General features: G+C 41.9%; 1 protein-coding gene across 1 annotated transcript in view; it reads right to left on the bottom strand.

Annotated features, from left to right (window-relative positions):
* The window catches only part of vav2 (vav guanine nucleotide exchange factor 2), a 199,379-nt gene that overhangs the window by 12,206 nt on the left and 163,011 nt on the right, over window positions 1-24,162 (bottom strand). Inside the window, exons 8-22 of the mRNA XM_086186636.1 lie at window positions 22,118-22,216; window positions 21,092-21,160; window positions 20,090-20,190; window positions 11,115-11,214; window positions 9,598-9,693; window positions 5,973-6,041; window positions 5,708-5,794; window positions 4,125-4,213; window positions 3,903-4,035; window positions 3,568-3,582; window positions 3,150-3,259; window positions 2,564-2,665; window positions 720-808; window positions 160-173; window positions 23-41 (exon numbers count right to left, since the gene is read on the bottom strand). Of these exons, the coding sequence (XP_086042762.1) occupies window positions 23-41; window positions 160-173; window positions 720-808; window positions 2,564-2,665; window positions 3,150-3,259; window positions 3,568-3,582; window positions 3,903-4,035; window positions 4,125-4,213; window positions 5,708-5,794; window positions 5,973-6,041; window positions 9,598-9,693; window positions 11,115-11,214; window positions 20,090-20,190; window positions 21,092-21,160; window positions 22,118-22,216 (1,192 nt within the window). The remainder of the gene's footprint in view (window positions 1-22; window positions 42-159; window positions 174-719; window positions 809-2,563; window positions 2,666-3,149; window positions 3,260-3,567; window positions 3,583-3,902; window positions 4,036-4,124; window positions 4,214-5,707; window positions 5,795-5,972; window positions 6,042-9,597; window positions 9,694-11,114; window positions 11,215-20,089; window positions 20,191-21,091; window positions 21,161-22,117; window positions 22,217-24,162) is intronic.

Raw genomic sequence — 24,162 nt, 5'->3', positions numbered from 1 at the left:
CTATGACAGGAAGAGCTCTTACCTGAAGACATTCCAGGTTCCTAGAGGAAAAACACAATCATTAAAAGTAAGTATTGAACAACAACAACAACAACAACAAAAAATACATATATATTTGCATGATGTAAAGATGCATCATGAAATGACGGATCTACTCACCATATCATGAGGATCTGGGAGGAAAGACAGATGATACGGACACAGTCAGAGAGGATAGACACACAGAGGAGCAGGAGGTAAGCTGCACATTTTTATAATATGTGTAAAATCGTCATGTAGAACACTGGTTTTTGATTCTCTGTATTTTCAACTTCTGGTAAAAGGAATTCAAGCAAGAGACAAAACATTCCCATATGGTCACATGCAAGTTTTTCAGATTGTCTGTTCCTGAGTTTTTGTGTTTTGTGTCTTTTTTGTAAAGGAGCCACAGGATGGTGTAAAGGCTTTTATACATTTAAGATATTATGATTCCACATTAAGCCTCATTTTACTGCACTGATCTGGCTCCGGTGTGTAGAAACAGGTCAATAATTTCACAAATTTATGTTGTGTAAGTCACAAACTGGCTGCCAGGGCAGCTCCAGAGACAGGCTACGTGAAAGTATCCTGCAGACGTTTCTCAGCTCTGCTGTGTTCTTCCTATCCGATTCCTTATTGGATCATCTGATGCTGTCCACATCAAACGGGAGCAGTGTTAGGATTTTTATGGAGACACCTACTAATTTTGCAGATGGTGATCACTTCCAGACACTCTTTGTGCGCTCCTGTTCCACAGCGAGAGCAGTAGTAACCCTGATAGAAGATGCCCCTGGAGGACACACAAATACATCAGCAACACAAACAGGAAGCGTCTCAGACACAAATTAACTTCCTCTATGAGGAACTTGGCTGCTTGTGCCTTGTAAAGCTGCTGTCGTGGTTACACATTCTCCATCTTTTCCTTTCAGTGATTCTTTAAAAAAAATAAAATAAATAGCAGAACAGATTTGCTCCATTTAAGACCATATAACAGTTTTTGTTCCTACACCACTGCATGAAACGCACACTGCCATGCTGAATAGTTGGTGCCATAAATCATGACGGGATCCGGTGGGGCTGCAGCACTAATTAGCATCTAGCGGCGAGAGAGAACGCTAGTCCCTGCTTCCACTGGCTCTGTGAATTTAGGTCAGTCAAGCCATGCAATTTGTGGGTCAATACACAGAGAGGAGTTTAGCCAGCTGAACTCTACTCTGGCGTCTCCCACTGTAATAGAGGGGAAAGTGGTGATTCAGTGACACAGGTTATCCCTGCCGCAGTCGTAGAGCTGCTCTCTCAAATGGCGGTGCTGTCAGGGACAGCGGGGGATGATGGTTAAGGGGAGCATTTACTAATATCCACTATCAGGCTCAGTTAGGATTACTGGAATATTTGACTGTCACTCTATTTTCCTTGCACTTGCACATATTTAACTTTATTTTCAAAATTTTTTGGGATCTGAATTCAGGTGATTCTTTTAAGACAACCAGAGAACCCCTCTTGAAATAGGTTTATAGACCCACACCGACCAATCAGACTGTGGCTTTCAAGAGTCGTGTCTGCGGGTGTAAGACTGTGTCGTCTCATATCGACCTGTGGTCCTTTCAGGTGAGGAAAAAAAGACTCCTGCTCTGTATTTGAAATGAGAGGAAGAAGCCAACGCCTATTCACAATGTGGTCCAGGTCCATGAATACAACTTTTTCCTGGTAGAACATTTATAATCACTGTACCTCTACTGCATTAAACAAGTACTCCAGGACTCTACAGTACTTAGAAATCCTTTTCATGTTTGTTACTTCTGTGCTTGATTTCTCTCTGCGTCCTTGTCCATCCACCTCTTTCTTCCTTTCTTTCTGTGTGTTTCTGCCTCCTATTCTCTTCTTGTTACGAGTCACAAGATAACTATTGTTGTGATATGCTCTATATAAATAAAACTGACTTGATTTAAGATCCCGCTGTTCCCCTCGCGATGGAGCTTTTGGGTTTCATCGGCAGATGAGGTTCACTCAGTTTTCATTTTGAATCAATCACTTCGTCCGGCGATGAGGACTACGTGATATGACTGAAAGCTCCAAAACAAACGAGTGGACCCTGAGTGGAAATTATTTTGTCAACCGCTTCAGTCTCCTTCGAATTTAAACACAGCAACAAACAGAGTCTCCTGGTATGATAATCTCACTGTGAAGGAGGCCTCACTGCATGATGGGTGCTTGTGTTGAACACGTTTCTTTCTGTACGTTTTAAAATGTATTGCAGGACGTTTACAGGTATTTTGTACTTTTGGTAAGGGATTTAAAACATGGATGGACTTGATCTGTGTGACAGTGTTACATAAACATCTTCAGGGTTTATAAAATATCTTTTTACAAAATGAGTCAGTGTTAAATTCTGCCCAGATTGGACAAACATAACTGACAAAGAGATGTCTGTTCATAGGGAAACTCGATAGTCCTTGGAAAGCCTGCTTGAGGATGCATTCATTATTCATCATGGGTATGACTGTGCAGTTATGCAAAACGACAGAGGGCTTTTTGTGGGTGCTACCTCAGCAGCATCTTGCAGGCTCGACAGTTGGTGTTCTTATCAAATGTGTGCATCTGGAAGTTGTGCTGATTGGCTGTGGCTCTCTCTGGCTTGATGTTGGACCTGGAAGGAAAGACGAAGTGGTATCACTTTTGCCATGTCATACTTAGATATGCTGAGATAGCAAAATATGCAGGGTTTTCTCCGTTAAGATTCAAGATGAGTTTCTGCAGATTATGCCCATGGTTCCCGCACTGGGGGGGTACACACAGTTATGTCCTACTCTTCCTTTAATTGGATCTGACCTCAACAACTGGACGCCAAATCCTAGCCAATCAGAGGCACAAAGAAAAGTCTGTAGTTGGGACTTCTGAGGTGTGTCCAGTTCCTCCTTGGTAATTAAAAAAAAAGGCCCTTTAGCACCAAATATGTTGCCTGACGTGATAAAATATGGATAAAATGTTGGGGGAAAAAATGCCCATGGGAGCAGCAGAAACTGGACGCACTAGAACAGCTGAGGATGATGGTGACTGGAGGCAGAGGGGCACAGCAGGCGCTTCCATGGTCCAGAGGGCACAGGACTTGGGGGCCAAACCTTCATACTCACATGGCCATTTCAAACTGCTCCATCCACTTCCTCTTTGTGTCCTCGGTTTTACAAAAGAACTGGAAGCCCTGCTTGCCTTGCAGGTGGATCAGGTAGAAACCGTAGGACCACTGAGGAGAAAAAGCGAGTGAGCAAAAGACGGAAGAGGTGTGTGGACGGCGATGGCAGAGACAGACAGACACACACACACACACACACACAAAAAAGCTATTTTTAAATGTGTACATGAATAAATAGGATCCCATTTAATTCACAACTAAAAGAAGCTCCACATGCTTTAGCGATGCATCTGGCCTAAAAGCTGGAGAGCCAATCACAGAGCAGGTGAGTGTGCATGCAATCACGGCATGTCACCCTGTACAAAGAGAACCATTACCAAATACTGGATGAGTTAAATGAAGGGGTCACTTGAGCTTACCATCTTTCCACTTGACTGGTAAGCATGCAAAAAGAAACACCAGAAAAAGACCCGGTTACACATGCAACAGGGACAGAAACATGCAGATTCAAACCAAAAAGCCATGTTAGACAGGTGGCACTGACCCCGAAATGACCTTCACTGCATTTACATGGTCTTTCAAGCATGGACGAACACATCGGACAATTTAAGAACTGCTGAGTTCTGCTATCTGAAATTGAAATCTTTCAGCTGAGGGGCCGTATTTGTCCTGATTACACAGGCCGTTTCCTCATTCGCACCATCATGGCTGCCATTAGAAATATCTCTTCTTCTCTGTGTGTTTTAAAACTCACCTTTTTCATGTCTCTGTTGTTCATGGGGTCGTCTGACATTTTATAGGACTGCAGTTCAATAATCTCTTTGAGTTCATAGCTATAGCCTTTCCTCTTGCAGACAATGACCACTTTATCAAACAGGAATATATACCTGAAGATATACACACATATCGATTGTTAATTTGGCACTTTTTTCTTTTTAAACGTTTCCAATGATTTTCCAGCGGAGGACAGACTCACCGGTCCTGTTTAGTTCTATTGACGATGGAGCAAACCTTCAGCTCTCCATCTATCTTTGGCCTCCCGTACTCCTCCAGTTTCACCTGCTGCTTAGGTCACACAGATACAGTCAGGGTCAATTCACTGCATACCATCACATATATATACATAAATTAATGAGAAACTATAAATAATTCAGCTGCGCCTGAATTTCTGAAGGAGCACAAATACACGTATGATAAATGGTACAACATTGAAACTCAATTAGGGTTCTGTTCTCCTCATTCCAGTACAGCAGCGAAGGATTTATTCAATACTTCTACTGATGGTCCCTCTGCACTTAGTGCATCCACGACACACTGCCGTATTATACTATCAATATTATAGAAGTATCATAACATAAAGTAAAAAAAACTCTTTCTGCATGTGGGTATGAGTGGATGAAAATGGGGTTACAGAGAAGATTCTGGGGAGCTTTGAAGCAGTCAGCTTTTTATGTGTATTTTCAAATCCAAATACAGGCTATGGAAACGGATTCACCAAAGAAACGATGATGAAAGGCTGGTCAGAGCTGCCACCAGAACTCTACCAGGAGCACTCGGCTGTCATATTAGGAGTTCAAAACTCCCCCATTTCATTTTCCTTCAATAAGATTTATATCCATCCCGTTTTTCTGTTTTTCTTAGTTGCCTTGCGTTCGACAAATTTCTGAAAATCTGGGTAAAAATTGCTATGCAATCGGATGGAAACCAACGAGAGACCGAAATGGCAGGTAGAATGACTGAGATCAGAGCCAGAGATCAAAGTGTTGGCCCTGCGAAAAGAGGTGGAGAGTAGCCCCCTCAAACTATGGGATTAAGGGGCGGGAGGAGTCATCGCAATGTCAATCGTAAATCAGAGATCAATCTCGGAGATTAAATTCCGAACCCCAAGATCAAAGTGAGAACTGAGACCAAATTTGGGGGTTAGTCACAGAGGCTTTATGACATCATACAACACATGGACCCTGAAACAAGGACGGCTGTGCCTGATGTGATAACACAGCCGTTACCATGTGAACTAAATGGACTGACAGAAAATAATGAGAGCAGGTTACAGAAAACAAGGAGGTGCACTTTGTGACACGGAAAAACACAACAGCATCCGACTGGAATTTACATCCTTTCTCTTTTCCACGCTCTACACCGGTCATGATAGCTGAGGATCATGACCGGTGGAGGCTGGGTGATGCAAGTGCTCTCTGCACATGAAAGAAAAAAAATGGATGTTTTCAAGAATGAGTAAAGCGCTCTTTGATGCCCAGTGACGAATCGCTCTGACAAACTTTATATTCAAGCCTGGTGATAAGATTAGGGATGGTGCATTAAGGGTCTTTTTTAAAACATAAAAACAGCTTCTGTTTAACATTACAAATTCAGAAGGGAAGCCAGAAAATTGAAACATAACCAACTTTGACAGATGAAAGGGTGTTCTCGCAGGATGCCATCACAGAGAGTAAAACGCTGATTTGGAGAATGTGTTTTCGCTGACCTTTCTGTAAACTTGAACGAACTCCAACCTCATCTGCAGCAAAATGATTTGACGGAGAACTTTTAAGTACTTACAAGATTTTCTATAGAACTTTGGAATTCGCTGATTTTCTTCAGTGTCTCGTTGTCCCTTTTGACTTCATTGATGTACATGGCCAGGTCCTGAGACGAGGCAAACATTCTTTCAGCCATAAACCAAAAAAACAAACAAAACAAAATCCCAAAACATTTTATGTCTGTCATATCTTGGTAGATGAACTCTTTGATACAGCGTTGTCTTCAGGCACTGGGCAGTTACTGTGTAATATTCTTTAAACCCTTAAAAATGCGTGCCACAGACCTGCATAGCCTCCAGAGCCTCCTTGAGTTGTTGCCTCTCTGGTCTGTCAGTTGAGCGATTCAAAAGTTCCTATGGGGGGAAATGGGTATCGTCATTTTGTTTGGAAAACTCTACAAAAAAAAGACTTCTAATGTCTCCAACACACACTTAAACCCTTTTTATTATGATTATGGAAGTGACACTGATGTGGCTGAGAATTAGACACAGCTGAGACCCGTCAACAGTGATACGACGACGAAAACAAGAGGCGAGGACGGTAACTAGCCTCCAGTTCTGACTGTTCTCTGTGGTAACAAGATAATAGTAAACATCTTTTCCCTTGAAAATGCTGCTGTCCTCCTCCCAGCCGCTCACGCTGCAGCATTTAAATCGGTGATCGCCTTCTTTCTCTTCCGTCATGGAAAGAGCTGCAGTGGGATGCATTCATGAAATGATATCCACATGTTGTTTCCTTTGTTTGTTTTTTTAAATTTGACTCAAAATTGTATCTTGTCAATATTTGGTCGATTCTGATACAAGTTGCACAAGAACTTAAATCAAGCCCCCGCCTGTATTAATACTAAGAGGTGTTCGAATCAAGCTGTTTTCTTCTGCCGTTAGCTTGCTTGTAATAGTTTCTGTGATATTTTCCTCCTTCTTGGCAGGATTGGGAGTGGGCCGGCCTACAAGTGTGTCAGACACTTACTGAGGGACTGTCTGAGAACGTGAGAGACAGATTCTCCGGCGTGCGTGTGCGAGTGTCGAGCGGGGCCCAAGATGTCAGGAGGCAAGTGTTAAAAGTCAGATAGCAGCTTGAACCGTAGAAAGGACACTGTCAGCTCAATTTGGACGGTGCCGACTGGCATTTAACTTTAATTCTCACTAAAGTTGGGACTTCGTCTGTGCTCTGCTGAAGAGAGAAACACACCTCATTCATTAACACACCTGTGAGGACACTTGATATCTCAGTAATGACTTCAGTTTAACCTAAAAGATGGTATGAAATAAATCGGTACACTGTAAAACCATCAGGGTAAAAACCTGCTCCTCTTTTGACCATGAACCTTTGTCAGTGACTGATAAAGAATCTGTTAGTATATCTGTAATCATTTACATCTTCATAATCCTCTTCCTCTTTAGTCGACGATATGAACCAGTTAATTACAGCTGGCATGCGCAGGTTCATCCGCTCCTGCCCTCATTACCATCAAGTTAGTTTCCCTCCATTGTTATATTCAAAGTGCAGGTGCGTATGCTCACTGATTTTTATCTTCATTTTTCATCAGTATACTTGATACCCCTCTTACATGTATCCAGCTTCCCGAGTCTTGTTTAGTTTAATAATCTGAAAGCTCAGTAGATTTTTTGAATGATGGCTGGGACATGCACAAACATCAAATCTGTAATTACAGTACAACTCACAATGCTGAGCTTGGGACCAAACAGGCTGCGGATCTTTATTACTGGTATTTATTTCCCTCTATGACACATCCAATTGTCTATCTTGAAAAGTGCGTATCTTTCCAGCACTCCAGGTTAAAAGAATCATTTGTAGGAGGATGAATTAACGTGCAGGTCTGCCTTTACTCTGCTATTATCACGATCTCTCTGGAACGCTCCGCTCGGTGCTATTCAGACACCGTGGGAGGGAGGCAGTGGTCTCATTCTTTCATTCACTACCCAAAGCTGGTGACCGTAGCAGAGGGTTGGGATGTAAATTCCCTGCTAATTCACTGTGAGTTTCACCCCACAATAGGAGTGGGCACCTCATCTTTTGGGTAATATGTTGCCATGTATTTGAGAAGTGATATATACAGCACTATCTCACATTACTGCTCTGACATGACCTCCATGACCAATTGTGTCACCAGCAGTCTCTTTTTGCCTGCCAAGCAGATGTATGCAACCTGAACAACCAGTAGCAGTCACACAAAAACCCTTGTTGGCTTCGGACCAGAGAACCAACACAACCAAGAGCACGTCCCATTATTGGGCCCTGTTGAAGCTACATCACATTTCCTCATCCAAGTGTGCTGCTGACTCTGCAGTCGAGCCTCTGCTGTCTGTTACTTCTGCAACAACTACACAGAGATTTCCAGAAAGCGACAACCGCTCTGCAGCACACACGCACACGCACACACAAGTTGACATGACATCATGTGACTTTACTGGAACTCTGAAAACACGTGAAATCTGCACAACCTGTTTGAGCAAGGTTTCTTCTGGGACCGTCATTGAAGGTACAGCCACAGTACATAAAGTATTTAGAAAAAACTATGGCTGTGATTACAGCTATGCAACAACGTCTGACCGTGACTGATATACACACACACACACACACACACACACACACACACACACACACACACACACAGAGAGAGGGAGAACTTGTGAGTGTGACATGCCCCGGGGCTTGAGCATATAGCAGTGGCTCACTGCAAAGCTGTGAAGAGAGGTGAAATGGGGTGCGTTTAATCCAAATTGTGCACGGTTGATTTGACCTCTGCGCCTGGCTGAGGCTCCTGCAGGGGTTTCAATACAAACAATCAGGGAAGACCACCGCGCTCTGTGGGTGGACCTTCAATCACCTGACGTAAGCACTCGCCTCCAGTCCATTATGCACCACATCATAAACTCATATGCTCATCCATAATTGAGATTCAAAGTCAATTAATCATGGGGAAGATTATACCGGCCAGCCTTTTATACACAAGCACCAGTAGGGGAGCTCAAGGGAAGCCAGTATATTATTCTGATTAATCAACTGCGATCAAATGTGGAAAACTGTCAAGTTTGAAGACCTTGAGGTTCAATATTTTGTCTTAACAGTTAAAAATGAGAGGAAAACTAAAGAGCATCACATCTGATGAGCAGAAATCCAACAAATGCTTGCTAATAATACACTGCTACAACCATGAACCATTTATTGAATTACTGATCTTGTACATTCACAATTTAATTAATCAACTAATTCTCCACACTAGGCCAGATTTAGCAGATTATCACTGAGACCTCTGAGATGTTCTGAATCATGGACCATCAAGGAGGCATCGGATCCTGCATCTAGTTAAACTGCTGCTGTCCATCACAAAAACGTGAGCCAGAGCATTTTCAGGGTCACATTACTGGCTCATGATAGAGGGTTAAGATATTTAAAGCAGCATTAATATCTGAATTCTTAAGTACAGCTGCATGTGTGTATATTCATTGATCTGATCAACCTTGTCAGTATGTGTTTAAACCTAATCTTGCATCTTGATGGACTGATTTTGACGCCAACTCCCAGGTTGGCCTGCAAAAATACCTCATCCCCGTGGCACTATATTCAGCTGTAGTTCTTATTTCCCTTATTTTAGTTTTTGCGTCCCTCTTCTTTTTACAGCTCTCATTGTTGTAGAATTCTGTGTGATCTTCTAGTACTTGAACGCAGCACTTGGAGCTTGAGTTTTTGTGCAGGAGCTCAGAGGAGGGATGAAAGAGACACAACTTTCCTCATCACAAGTTCGAGTAGTCTGAAATCTAAAATGTCCAAATGCTCCATAACGTCGCTTTAAACAATTAATCTCTTTAAGCATCTTTCACTGAAGAGATAAAGCTCCCCCTAAAGCGCAAAATACGCTGCTTTAGGGTGAGTACCCCCACCTACCTTCAGTAGTAAATGATACTTCAGCACCCTCTGCATGGGTACCACTAGAAGATCCTGCAGCTTGAATTTTCCCTCCTGGACTTTCATTGTACATTCCTGTGAGGCAACAACACAAACAAGAGGGAAATTATTACATATTGCATAACGTAGCATGACATATTTCCTAGTAAAATACATTCATTGGTGTTAAATAATTCATCGTGGCAGTAGCGTCGCTGCCTTTGCTTCCAAACATTCATGGAGGATTTCCATTAACAACGAGGTCAGTTTATTCTTTCGGGGCACAAAAGCTCAAGTCATGGCAGCTATTTGCGACATAATTACCTTTCATGCTGACTTAGAAATTCCTCTGACAAATGAATACATTTCCCTACACCCTGAATTGGCTTCTTAAGAAACTGTCTTTTGTTAGCATCATTCTCGAAGGTCCCCCAACAGTGGTGTGTGGGTGTGTCCTTATCCAGCTTCTAGACCTGCAGCAACAGCTCAACTCTCGTTAAAAATGTGAGAGTGTGTGTGTGTGTGTGTGTGTGTGTGTGCTGTATAAATGAGAAGCATTTTAACCTAACACAAAGCTCTCCTATTTTGAGAGGGAGAGCATTTGAGAGTCAACTATTGCAGCTGTAATAATTCCTTTTTGTCTACAGCAGCAAGATTCATGTCTCTGGGTGTTAGCATTCTGTTAGCATTGTGCTATTAAAAGTTTAATCTCCCACAAAATTTAGTGATGTACAGTTTGGGGTAACCTTAAATTGACAAAAAACGACTCTAAATATAAGTGAAGTCCAGTTAATGTTGATTTTTACACATAAAAGAGTCAGATTTCTATCGTTTTTGTAGATATTTGCACAATCTTGTTTAGAATTGCTGGGTTAGAAGAAGAATCTATATTTTTTTTAAATGAAAAAAGCCTAAAAAAAAGAATACAAATTAAAAATTAGACTTAAAGTGTTCGTTGCAATCACAAAATCAAATGTGTGTTTCAAAGTATACCAGTAATTACCATAACTGTGACAGATGAAAGACGAAATATTGCTATCATGTAAATGATGCACATATGATATTATTGAAAATTACCCGGTGCCAGATACGCTCTCATTCATAGTAGGAGGTGGTGTTGCTCCTCCTATGCTCTTATTTTGTGTCAAATTCATTTGCAAACATAAACACAGAAACATTGATGTCAATGACCTGATATTGCCTGAATAATTATCTCCACAGCTTGTTGTGTAGATCTGGAGCTGACCGGCTGGCAGTCAGAGGAGGGTATAATTTGGAGTCTTCATGTAACCTAACAAGGACAGTTCTGGTCTGTGGGAGGACGCTGGAGCAGCGTTGTGGCAACAGTGCTAACCACCGCACCACCATGCAACCACTTGACTCTGCTTTACCGCGCAGGACCACCGCACCGTACTGCCTCCTCTCATTCAGTCCAACTTGCTTGTGTGCTGTTTTTGCGCATATGCACCAAATCAGGAGGTCATCAGGTGCTACAGGTGTGTGCTTAAGGTCATTACCTCAACTTTAACCTTGACGTCCTCGCGGGTTGCTATTAGTTCATCCAGTGTCTTCTGGGCGTTCTCCATTTGGCTGCAGTACTGACCGTAGATCAACAACCTGTAGAGGGACACAAATAAACCAAAACAGTGCCACAACTGGTCTGTAGATGAACAATCCTTATAAAGGATCCTGGATGACATCAACATTACCAGATGTACAGTCACTATCATACATTGTGTATTTTGTACACAGTCATGTATTTTGTACACAGTCAAAGCAAAAATACACATCATATAGATTAACTGAATACTTTCATGACACTCTGTAGCTCTGATCTGTCACATTCATTACCAGAACCATCAGCTCTGTCCTCCTGCAGCTCTTCTACATCTTTCCAGCTAACATTACTTATTGAGAAGTTCTCCTCCGCTGCGTCAGAGTCACTCTATCATGACTCACATTCTATCAGTTCAATAATTGTGTGTGTGTGTGTGTGTGTGCTTTCATACACAGGGAATACGTCGAAACATATACATTTTGCGTAGTAAGGAATATATTATAGCAAAAACATGACTTGGCTGTTTACATAAGTATTCACAAGACAAGCCGTAGACATTCTGCTTACGTTCATTTCACTTTCAAGCCTCATGCTACGATGCCTGAAGAACTACTGCAGCTGAACACGCGTTCCAGCACCAGATGATAAAATATTAATGGCAGAAATGTACTGCTGAGATATAGATATAGTTTCTCCTCTGCTGCTGTAAAACATTTCTAAGAGATGTGGGCTCGATTACCTGTTCAAAGCCCAGTGTTGGGTTAACCATCTTAAAAAAGAAAATGAGACTAATTAGGACTAACGAGGCTGCTCGTGATTTTCAAAAGGAATGGGAAAAAAATGAAATCACAGAGACAAATGACATCTCTGCTTCGGTCGAAAATTAGCTGAGAACTGCTCTTGTCTTGGAGGGTTAATGCAACGGACTACACATTCATTTTAAGATTAATAACACAATTTGAGATATCAGCCAGAGAGTAACTTTGCACTGCAGGGGGCAGATAAATGAATATGTGAAGAAATGTATTATGATTAGACTATATGTGAATACAATGAATAAGTAATTACTGGATTCTAATCTCAGAGCAATATTTGGTAAGGGGGGGGGGGGGCTTCTTTTAGCCAATAAGCTGTATTCACACAGCGCCAATGAAAGATGGTGTTTTATATCAGTTACTTCGCAGAGTTCCTCTTATCAGCGTGTGATGTGAAAACTCTTAATTCTGAGGATATGAAGACAGCGTTCATTAGAAATTACAATGGGATGGTGACACAGATCTGTGGGTTCAGCTGGGAGGGACTTCAAAGTCATCTAGCCTGAAGGATGCAACTGCACGTGGCACACATTCCTCTCACTCACTCACTGAGTCAAAGTAGGGCATTGGCAAAGCTGGTAATGCTACCCCCCCCACCCCACCCCCACCCCACCCCACCCCACCACCACCAGCAGAACTGGCACTCCAGTCTCTTAATCTAAATCTTGAGTGGGGCGCGGCAGTGCAGAGAGCTGGCACCCTGACGTCTAATCAAGCCTCTGATAGATCTGTGACACAGACAAGAGCAGCACTGCAAACGGACCCCACCCAGGAAAGTTTGAATGTTCGTGGTGAGCTGCACAACGACAGCACGAGCCCAGTATCACCACGGGACTGCTGCTCTTTCACTTGTATTCTCTGTGCTTTCAGTTGCAGATTTTAACATTTGTTTATGCTCCATTAATGCAATAACTCGGGAACGCATTAGGAGAATGTTTTCAAAGGTGACACAGACATCCCACTGGGACTCAAGAATCAAAGGTCAAAGGTCAAGCTCACTGTTTCTGTTCGCTTAAGACACAGAGATGTTGTCACATTTCAAGAAGATACTACTTTCAGTAACTGAAATTATAAGCCAAACAAATAAAAATCAAGACAACTTGGTGGTGCACTTAAAGTCCACGTTTTACTAGACGTACAGTATAGTTTAAGTAGTGCAGACTAGTCAGGAATTTAACTAAGGGTTGACTTTTCAAATTGAAACATCATCTGTTACAGAGATGGGATTGAATAACAGCCAGAGAAGTGTTTTCGTAGAACATTATGATGTCACATAGGAGTTGATCGTGTTCATCTTTGATAGGACCACTGAAACCAATGCACATTTGGAACAAATTTAAACAGATTCCCTCACTGAGACATAACAGTCACGAGACAGTAATGCCTCCAGCCACAGCTCTCTCAACGGCATGGGGACACAAATGCTTTAACTGGTGAAAAGAATGTTTGTGATGCAAACGGCCATCTCACAGTTTCCCTTCTTCTCATCCACTGCAAACATGTGAATCGCCCTCATAACAGCAGCTATTTATGAATAATTCTGCTTGTGTGGCTGTAAATGTGTGATTCAGTGTTATCCTTCCACACCAACCAACATCTTCACCTTCGAAGCAGCCCTTCTATTACACCAATTCATCAGCTGATCATCATCTGCTCCTTGGAGATCCACCACTGATGATCACTGGAGCATCAGCGAATCCCAGGCACAGCCTCTCCAGTACGGCTCCTACCCTGCAGGGAGGCTCCTTCCCTGGTTAAACTGGCCCCGAGCTAACAAGCACCTGATTAGAACTTGATCCACATCCTGGGAGACGGCTCCGTTCAGCTGCAGCTTCTCCAGCATGAGAAAATGATTGAGATTAATGGAGGCTCTTGATCAATTATAGGACAGCAGGCAGATTGTGCAGTGTAGCGAGGGTCCTCATGCATGCACCCGTCATATAATAAGTTATCTGGACAAAGTGTGATGTGAAAGCTGATGACAAGTCTGCCAAGAGCTCCAGTTTACTCGTGTGAACGTGGGTAGTGGAGCAGCAATTTAACATGTTAATTGATGTTGGACGTTACTGGCAATCATGACTAGCTTTTGAGGGGGTAATGTGATGGAAAACATGCCAAAGAAAAACAAGGTAAAGCGACTTATGGGGTGATGAAAACAGGCAATTCTCTCTTCTCAAGGGGCTGAGAGTGTGTTTGCATGTGAACCGTAGAGTGTGTGGCCTTATTAATTAACATTCTCTTCAAGGGAACAACATTATTAGTTTTCATCACAGCAGTGGAAAGAGCTTAATGCATGAGAACGATTTAAAATGTGATTAGTTTGCTCATCTGGCTGCTCTTAAAAGACGGCAACTGCATGTGTGTGTGCGCGTGCGTGTGTGTGTGTGTGTGCGTGCGCGCATGCAAGATTGTCAAATTTCTTTTAATGTGTGCTCTGAGTGTGCGTGGAGTGAGCAGTTTGTTCTCTGCCAGGGGATTGAAAACTTAAACTTACAGAACACAAACACATCTGGGCTTTAATAAGTTTTTAATAAGGAAAAGTTGTTTTAGCCTCTTCTAGCTAATAGTTTTGAGGTTAGAGCATCAATGTGGTGTGAGGTCTCAGTTCCTTCATCCGCCTTTTTATCTGTTTTAACTTGTGTTGTTTGCAAATAGCCAAAGAAGTCTGATGATCAAAAGATGATATAATACTGGAATCGCAGGCTGCAGGAGGGAGGACAATACAGGTTTTAGCTGTCAGGTTTCACTAACACTTTAAATCAAGGACAAGAGGGATACATCAGTTTGAGTACTTCATGTTGTACAGTTAGACTCATTCTGATGTTTTCCAAAAGAGTGGACAGTACTTTCAGAAAAGTATTTGTATCGATGGAAATGTTCTTAAATGGGAACTAAAAACCATCAGATGAAAAAAATAGGAAAACTTGCACCTCAAGAGCATACAAATATCACAACGAAGAACACTAAATCATGCAAACACACCAAATCAGGATATTTAGTCTCCATGTTGTATGGAAACAGCTTCTATATTTATAATTTAATGACAGCCTTTCTTCTGAGACTTGAAGGCCAAATCAGAGGCTTTGTCCTCCCAGGCAAGAGAGAAAAATGGCTAATGGCTTACAAGCACACTGCAGCATGCACCCACTCTTTGCAGAGTCATCCATTATTAGTCAGTCAAACAGGGAGGGGGAGAGAGAGAGAGAGAGAGAGAGAGAGAGAGAGAGAGAGAGAGAGCACAGAAAAGCAGGCTCAGGAAACGCGTGGTTCAAGGAAACTACTCATCGAATTTATCTTTGCACTACTATTTGCATTCTAAAATGTTGCATTATATGAGTAGAAAAGTTGCGCATGAATCCATCACTCCATTACTCATCCTGAATACTTAACAAGGTTTACAAGCCACTTTAAACCGAACCGGAACTACAGATTTTAAGACTAAAGAAGCCTTTATAGTCACCTCTAAACACCAGGAGACAAATATTATGACAGAATCATTTCATTTCGGTCATTGATGGAATTTTGGTCTCGATGAGTCCTGAGTCAGTAAGTCATTCTTAAACAGTAAGAAAATTCCCCCAAAACTACAGCACCCATAAACCCAATCTGACACAAAATCAGGTTTCGTCTGTTCCACACGGAGATCTTTTAATAAGTGTTACACTCTTTCGCCTTCGTTCACTGAGCCTCCCCTGAAACTGTCTGGAGGCCCTCCTCACACTCTAATACCCTCTGGTGAAGGGAACACGCCAAATTATGTTGAAAATTCAGCCTTTCCTAAAGGGAGGATAAAGATTTAAGTATACTCCTGAACTTGATTTTCTTAGCTGTCAAGACTTTGTAAAAACCGTGATGACGAGATTCCAAAGTTCTACAGTGGATTTTTTTTTTCTCCTTCTTTTGAAGAAACATCAAGCGCCCTAGTGAAAATACAAAGTTGAATTAGATTAATTCAAAGTCCAAAACCCAGCAGGGTCGACCGTTTTAAGTTTGAACTGGCAAATCAAAAAAGACATTTCTTTCCCCCGGTAGTTTTCTCTGGTGCTTCTATAAAGCCTCAAGCTATTAGAAATTGAAATCGACATTTGCAAACAGACTTGAGAACAACACCCAACAGCTATTTGAGAGAGTTGTTCTTCGGGTTGGAGAGCTCGCTGGTGCTGGTGTTTTATATTCTTTTCGGGGCTACTGGTATTGCCCTGCTGTGTTAGCCCTTTTTTCATAATGAGGATGCTGTTGTGCATGTTATTTCATGGAAAATGCAATTTTGAGGAACTGTGCCCTGGGCCTCACCCCCACTGTTGCGGAGCCCTGCGAGTCGAGTAAAGAGACCGAGAAAATCTCCCAGCAAACCAGAAGTGACAAGCTGTGGAACCGGCTAATATTCTTTGACACACAGCATTGGGACCCCCTCACCTCCATTCAGTAAATCCAGCACACAGGAAATGGAGAACTTAAAGCAAAAATACCCAATAAAGAGCCTCATAGGGCAGCCATGATTAGGCAATGCAAGGATATCAGGGAGCCAGATTACTCCGGAAATGAGTTGGGGAATGTCACAAGTGAGGATATCAACAAGAGGCTGCTTAGATGGCCATTTAGTTTATAGACCTTTTTACTGCACCTTTCCACTCAGCCAACACCTCTCGCTGTTGAAGAAATGAGCGGTAGTCGAGATAAACCTGTGACATTTTCAGCGGCGCATTCAGCTCGATGACAAATAGGAAAAGAGGCTTTTCATCTTTTTGCGCCGACATGAGAGAAGATGATACAAGCACATTGTTGTAAAGGTCACTCGGACTTACATACAGATAACTAAATTAATTATGCCGAGCCAGGTCCGCAGGAAAATGGCCAAGATGCCTGATGAGAAGGGTTCTGTGAGAGATCAAGTCCCTTGGTCACTGTTGTTTATCGCCTCAGAGAGACGAGACGCTGCAGTGGTCCATAATGAGGCAGGTGTACATGTCAATCACACGCAGCCAGTCGAAGCCTGTGACGCCCAGAATCTGCAAATCTAATGAACTGTTGTCTTAAAATAACCCTGCCTCGCATTTCTGAGAATGTCACAAAATGGAAATATTGACAATGTCATCAGCCAATTTGTTTATGAATAGAGGATAAACAGAAGATTTGCTGGTCTGAGATTAAACTCCAGGTTAAATTCCGTTACAAACAGGTAGAATATATTTTAATGCCAGAACCCATCGTCTACATCTGACTATTTAGCCTCTAGGGACAAGGACCAGTATTTCAGGTTTCAAGTGTTGAAAGATGATGAATACTAGCAGATTGGTTCAAAAGCAGTCAGTTCACACTCAGCTGACTTTTAAAAATCATTACAACAGCTTTGTTAACTCAGACTGAGGCCATTTTACGACTTCGCATTTCGACTAATGCGTCGAGCGGTCCACCTTGTTGATGCGCATGTGACTTCGCAGGAGCAAATTGCAGCAGCAAGGCTTGACAAGTGGAGGCTGGCAAGTGTCTCGCTTTGGGCAAGGTGATATGTTATCTTGGGTATTCAAAAATAGCAAATGTCCATTTCTCTGCTGTCATGGACAAATTCCACTGCACAAGAATGTGTAGAGTTTAATCGAGCAGCTGTAAAGGAGCCATAGCTGCCCCCTCCCCCCAGAACTCTCTCCCAGAAGCTATCAGAATTCAAATCTAATACAGAGGTTGCGATTATTCCACTTATTTTAGCCCCTGTCATAATTTAATACATGTTTTGTTTTTTTTGTTCGGGCAGAGTGTCTTTGAGTTCCTTGGAATGTGCTCTTTAATTTAAATGTATTATCATTGATAAAAAGTGTTACGGAATTTCACCTGGTGTCCTCTGTTCTAACTTTCTTAGGCCTCGTCCCTGTACTTCGACTGTAAGGTCAAGATCTGATCCGACTCCTGGGCCTTGACCCGAGGCTGGGAGTGAACCTGTGGTACCTTTCATAGTTCTTTTATAATCGTAAATTTGTTGTTAAAATAGTTACACATAGTGAGGCTGACGCTTACGGCCCCAGCGTTATCCTGTTGCTTAGCTGTGTTTAGACCGCGTGAAGCTCACATTGTGCCGGATGCTTCAACTAGGTGTTACTGGTAGCGTCTGACATCACTCGTACGACTGTTTACGAGGGTGGGACTCATCTCGCAGCCAACCTTCTACATCTGGGGTGGACGTCTAGGAAAGTGTCAGGCGTAAGCCGTCTCTGAGTCTCCAGCCTGTTTCTTGCGTCTGATGAATTCTTTCATCACATAAAACTCCTCTAAAAAAAAAAAAAAAGGATCATTATTCTCGGATTTCATCATCTGCACTCAGTTCCAGCTGGCTCGATATTTACATGAGCAAAGTGGGACAGACACAGATAATCATTGCGGACTCCCACTGGATACTGTTCCGTGGATAATAAAGGTTTCAATTGTAGGGTCAGTGTGTAACAACAGAGAATACACAAAGCCACTGGATAATGTGAAATGACATTTGTGTGTTAATGGATGTAGTAATGTGTTTCTATTGGATTGGACTGGAACTTTGCCATCGGTGCAAGAACATTTATTGCTGTATTATTGTCGAGCAGTGGATTTTTACGAGCCTCCAAAGATGCATTGCCTCAGATTTAAAGTTGTTTGCCTGAAAAAAAGCGTTGGTACACGCTGTTGTGTTTATATCTGGAACTGCATCTCACAAGAACGATTGATGAGTAGGTTCTTGAGTCCTAGCATGATGGACTTTTTGTATTCCTCTTTTATGAAACGTGCAGCTCTCTTGCATGGAGCTTTTATATGTATTTCCCTGGAGATTCGACACAAGAAGACGGGTACAGAACAAAAAGTGCAATGGTGCTTAACGTTTTCTGGTCCATGACGTATTTGCTTTTGTTCAATATTTCACTGTTTCCAGGAATCTTGGGGCACAGATGTATTACGTGAAGGTTCCGCAACTCAATTTCCAAATGAATGTTCATCTTAATTCTACGATTTCTACATAACATTACATTTGATAACGGACAATCTCGTTTTAGGCTTTAGAGAATAATAATTCTAGACTAGATAAGAAAACAAGATATATTTTGTGTGATTGAAAGATAAGTCGACACATCTTTAATCGTTCATCAGCAACCTTCCTGCCTCTTGTAGAGACCTCGGGCTGGCTGGACTTCCTCTTGGATTGCGTGCAAAGGAAGCGTTCCAACTAAAGCTCAATCAGATCAGTGAGGGAGGAGATATTGTAGGAGTGTGTGCATGCATGTGTGAGATAGAGGGAGACAGTATGGAGCTGCCTCTGTCCATGAGAAGGACGAGAGTCTCATGTCACACTGACTTTGTGTAATATGGTCCCCCAGGCTTAAGGACAATGGCCGCTATGAGTCTGTGCAACCCTATGCAACCGACGCCGCCCCAAGAAATACTGCAGCTATATGTTTCAGGTTGGAGGGAAGAAAACCACAAAAAATTCTATGATGCAGATCTCAATGTACGACAAAGGGACACACACACACACACAAACACACACACAAAACCAGTGAAGTGTGTGACTCACTTCTCCAATAATAATGGCTGTATCATTCAAGGAGAGTGGCACATCCACGTCTGTGTGTGGAATCCTGACCAGGGCCGGAGCCTATCAGAGCTATCATTGCCATTACCTGTGCAGAAGCCCCACTCAGCACAGCAGGGAGGAGATCACTGCTCCCCCCGGGGGATGCAAATTACCCACGCGGCTCAGCAGCTGGGCACGAGGAAACCCGATAAACTGCGTCTGTCACTGTTGGATATATATTCTATACTTTCTATGATGCATAACTTCATTCAAGCGATTTCAATATAGTCTTTGGATCTTTGATAATGAAGTATTCTGCAGGCCCAAAGGACAACTAATGACAAAGAAAAGGCTTTGCAGAGAAAACAGAAATGAATACAACAAGCAAATGGTGTGGCGTGTTAGAACTGACAACTATTCAACTGGTTATTTGTTTTCCAAAATTCTCCCTCCACCATTTTTGGTCTTCAATGGACTGGAATCTCCTTTAAATCGGTTTACTAGAACAGATTAATGCGTCTTTCTTGGAGCTTTTTTTTCTTTTAAAGAACTGACACAACATCCAAAGATCAGTTGACTGACCTTTCCTTGAAATCCAGGAAGATCTTCCCCAGGCCGTTTCCTCCACTGACCATGTTCAGGTCGATGGCTCTCAGGAGGGCAAAGTGCACTCTGATGACATCCTGAGCGAAGAGAATTATTCCACTCATATATTGGTTGCTTGGTCATATGTATGTGTATATATATATATATATATATATATGTATGTGTATATATATATATATATATATATATATATATATATGTATGTGTATATATATATATATACACACATACATACACATATACATATACACATATATAGTTGCACAAATATACAGTGAATTGTGTACCTGCCGCCATTCTCTCGTGGACACTTTTGGGTTCAGATATAAAGCCAGACTGAGTTAAACATGGCTACCAAGTTACAATCTCATTTTTCAGATACCAACTCACCAAAGTATGTTTCTGAGAACATTTGAGGCAAAACATTGGCAACACGGTAACAGACTTAATCTCTTAATTACAACAGGTCTTTTATTGGCTGTTGAGTGATTACTTTTTTTTAGTCTAGATCATTAAAACATGGATACAATTAACCTAGCTGGATCATTAAAGTGTGTGCTGATCATTTTACCATCAGCGATGACCGTTAGAAATAAGATTTGATCATTTTTTTAAGCGGCCCTTTGCCTTCATTAAACAGGCTTCCAGCTCCTGTGCAGTGCTACGGTTCAAACAGGCGGGCAGACCTCACTGTAACACCGGTGTGTAACTGTCCTCCACAGCTGAGATGGCGAGGCTAACAAATACCCACAAATACAAATACGCCAACAAAAAATAACAGAAAGCATTTAACTTCCATCCACCCGACCGCCCTACTGTTTTCATGCAGACTTAAAAGAAACGAACAAAAATCTTATGATGTGGAATCTGCACCCCTCCTCTATCCAGCCATCCGTTGATGTTGAATAACTCGCCGGCGTGCAGCACACCCACACGTGCTGTACGGGCCTCGTGTTCTTTGCTTGAGCAGTTACTCACCTCTAGGTTGATAAAGATAGCCCCCATGTCCTGCGGACTCAAAAGTTGACTCAATGGAATCATATAATTCTTTGAAAGAAGCACACAGAAAAAGAAGAAGAAAAAAAAAGATTAGAGGATTACTGTTTTTAAGAGTGAATTTCATTAAATTTCCAAATCAAATTAAATCCAGGGTGCTCTCTCTCTATAAGGAATTGTGACTTATTTGAAGCAGATTTGTAGGCAGATTACCGCGACAAAATAAATCAATGTGCAGTGTGGTGTGAGACGTCACTGCACGGTTAAACATGTCAGCCGTACTTACGCGACATGGCTACACTTATACTTAGAGACAAAGAACCTGCCCATTCTCACGCTAACATTTTATGCTTGTCACATTCCATCATCATAATAATAACAAATAGATCAACTAAGAAGCAATGAAGACATGACAGGCTTTATTAAGCCCAACTCAATTAAGCTTAACGATTGCTCTGGTCATAAGGAGGTTGTTTATTCTCATTTAGTCTGGAGTTGGTCTGACGCGGGAAACACAAGATACACATTCAGTTTAATGAAATTAGAGGAGCAGATGATTTGTTGCGCCTCATCAAATCGTGAATTAAATCTGTCAACATAGAAACTGATGTGTTAGCAGCCCTGTTCTCAAAAATGCTTTTTTATTACACCTAGAGAGGTAAGGCCTTTCACACTCACTGTGTGTGTGTGTGTGTGTGTGTTCTTTACAGGAAAGGACATTGAGTTTTAGCAGTACAGTATGTGAGTGTTCAAATATGTGTCTTTGTGCCTGTGATGCAGTCTATGCTTAAAGCCCCGGGGATCAGTGTCTCCTGTGGCGGGAGAGCCAGTAATAACTGTTATCGATCAGCCCCTGTGACATTTGCGCTCCCCAATGAAGCTGCTGATAGCTGACATTTCCATGTGGCGAGCAGGCCCTCGCGCCCACAAGGAACTGGGACAAAAGAAAACAACATACTGGTGCCAGGATAAAGATGTAGGCACTGGCATCCGCGAGTCCTCACTCACCTTCTCTATGTCCTCTAAAGTCTTGTAGTATCTGGCCTCCGTCTCCTGGATCTCTACTAAGCAGCAGTTTCTCTTGTCATCTTCCGTCATGCCCATTTTCTACGGTGAGAATAAAAAGATTTATGACAATTCATTTCACCGTGTGGTTCTGGATGGCTCCTTGTTCATATGGAAATCATTTGGCTTTAATATATTTTCTAATTGTCAAACAAAATTGTGTTTTCATGACACATTCTTTGACACTTTGACACTAACATGGTGACCCTTTACCTCCTGTACATAGAAAATCTAAAAATATAACACAGTGAACAAAATCATATTCAAAAGCATGATATTAATTTAAAAAAAAAGCCAAAGCATTAACGATTAATCACAATTAATGGCAAAAAAGTCTGAATGAAAACAAAATTCTAAATGATTAAAAATAGCTTGCTTTTGCCAAAAAAAAATAAAAATAGTTACTTATTTAAAATAAAAATCCAACTTTGGATGTATTTGTTTGGCTAATTAGAGCACGTGCACGCATCATTGATATGCTGGGGGTTGAGGGCTAAAATCATCTGAAACCCCTGTTTTCCACGGTCACCTCACAGCTGTCCAGTTTGCAGTTTTGCTGTTTAAAACTGCAATTATGTATTTATAAGATTCATTTCCAAACGGTGTATTAGAATCTTTATATATATATATGTATATATATATATATATATATATATATATATATATATATATATATATATATATATATATATATATAAAAACATTTTCCTGCGAAGTTACACTAAAATATCTTGTGATATTCATGTAAAACTGACGACAGCGAGCAGGAAGCCTTGTGAGGCTGGGGTGATGAATTGGGGGAGAAATGGAGGTTTGTGAGCTTCTGTGTTTCTATGCATTCATGGGCTGGATGGCATGTATACTGAATGTAATGACAGGGCTAGAGCCATGCAAGCAGGTGTGCTGGGGATGGGGGGGTGGGAAAGAAAGATAAGCAGGAATCTCATGAGACCTCATGTGTACACATAACGTGTTGATTCTTTGAAAGAACAATACACAGTGATGCATAATGTGAGTCATCCCTAATGACTGTGGTAAACACACGCACGCGCACACACACACACCACACACACACACACACACACACCTTTACTTTTGGGGTAATTGCACAGACTACATTTAACCACTACTTTCCTAAAACGAAACTCTAACACAAACAGCAGGCATTTTACCATCTCAGGACACTTGTAACCACTAAAGTGCTGCAGGATGAGGTTTTCTTTACGCTGACCTGGAACTTAGCATCTCCATGTCTCCCTTAGCCAAAAGCTAAAGCACGTTTTACCTTGGATTTTGTATTTGTTCTGGATTTTGTATTAGTGCAGATACACATTTTGTTCAGCAAGGTAGTCTCACAACTTTGATGATTTTTGACGCATAAATGCAAGCAAGAGAAGTACACAGCAAATGCTAGGGCTAGGAGAAAATTACACCCCACAGCTCTGTGGCCTTGTTTAGCCACCTGTTATTAATGGCCATTTGTAAGACGCATACTGCTTCAGAAATCACATGTGCCGTGTTTACTGATGTTGAGTTCGTGTGAACCACAGACCTTATGTCAGGCATTCAACGAAAAACAGATTTGAAGATCAAGTTGACCCCAAGACGAGGAACTGCAAGTTAAACAACTTATTCCTGGGGTTTGGGACTCATTCCTGCCGTGCACTACTGCGCATGTTGTCCTGGATTACTTGGTTTGTATCCCTTAAAGTCTGCTGATAACTCAAACCCATCACCAGAGCTGATATCTCAAAATCTGGGAATAACCATTCAGAACCGGCAAACAGGATCATGTTTATTCTCTCAGCTTGAGGTTAAATAAAGGTCATCCTCACTGACGTCAGTTTACAGTGGTCACTAGCTGAAGTCACTGCGTTCTCCCATGAGTCAAAGACCGGACCAGGCCTGAGCCCCTAGGTTTGAATCACTGCTCTAATTGGCCCGTCACCCTCTTGGGACGCTGTGACTTTGTTAGTAAATGGAGTAGT

Source organism: Aulostomus chinensis, chromosome 19 (assembly GCF_037954235.1).
Source record: "Aulostomus chinensis isolate RoL2024-O1b breed Wild chromosome 19, RoL_Achi_v1.0, whole genome shotgun sequence".
Taxonomy (NCBI): domain Eukaryota; kingdom Metazoa; phylum Chordata; class Actinopteri; order Syngnathiformes; family Aulostomidae; genus Aulostomus; species Aulostomus chinensis.
The sequence above is the reverse complement of the archived record's forward strand: the minus strand, read 5'-3'. Positions and strand labels throughout refer to the sequence as shown.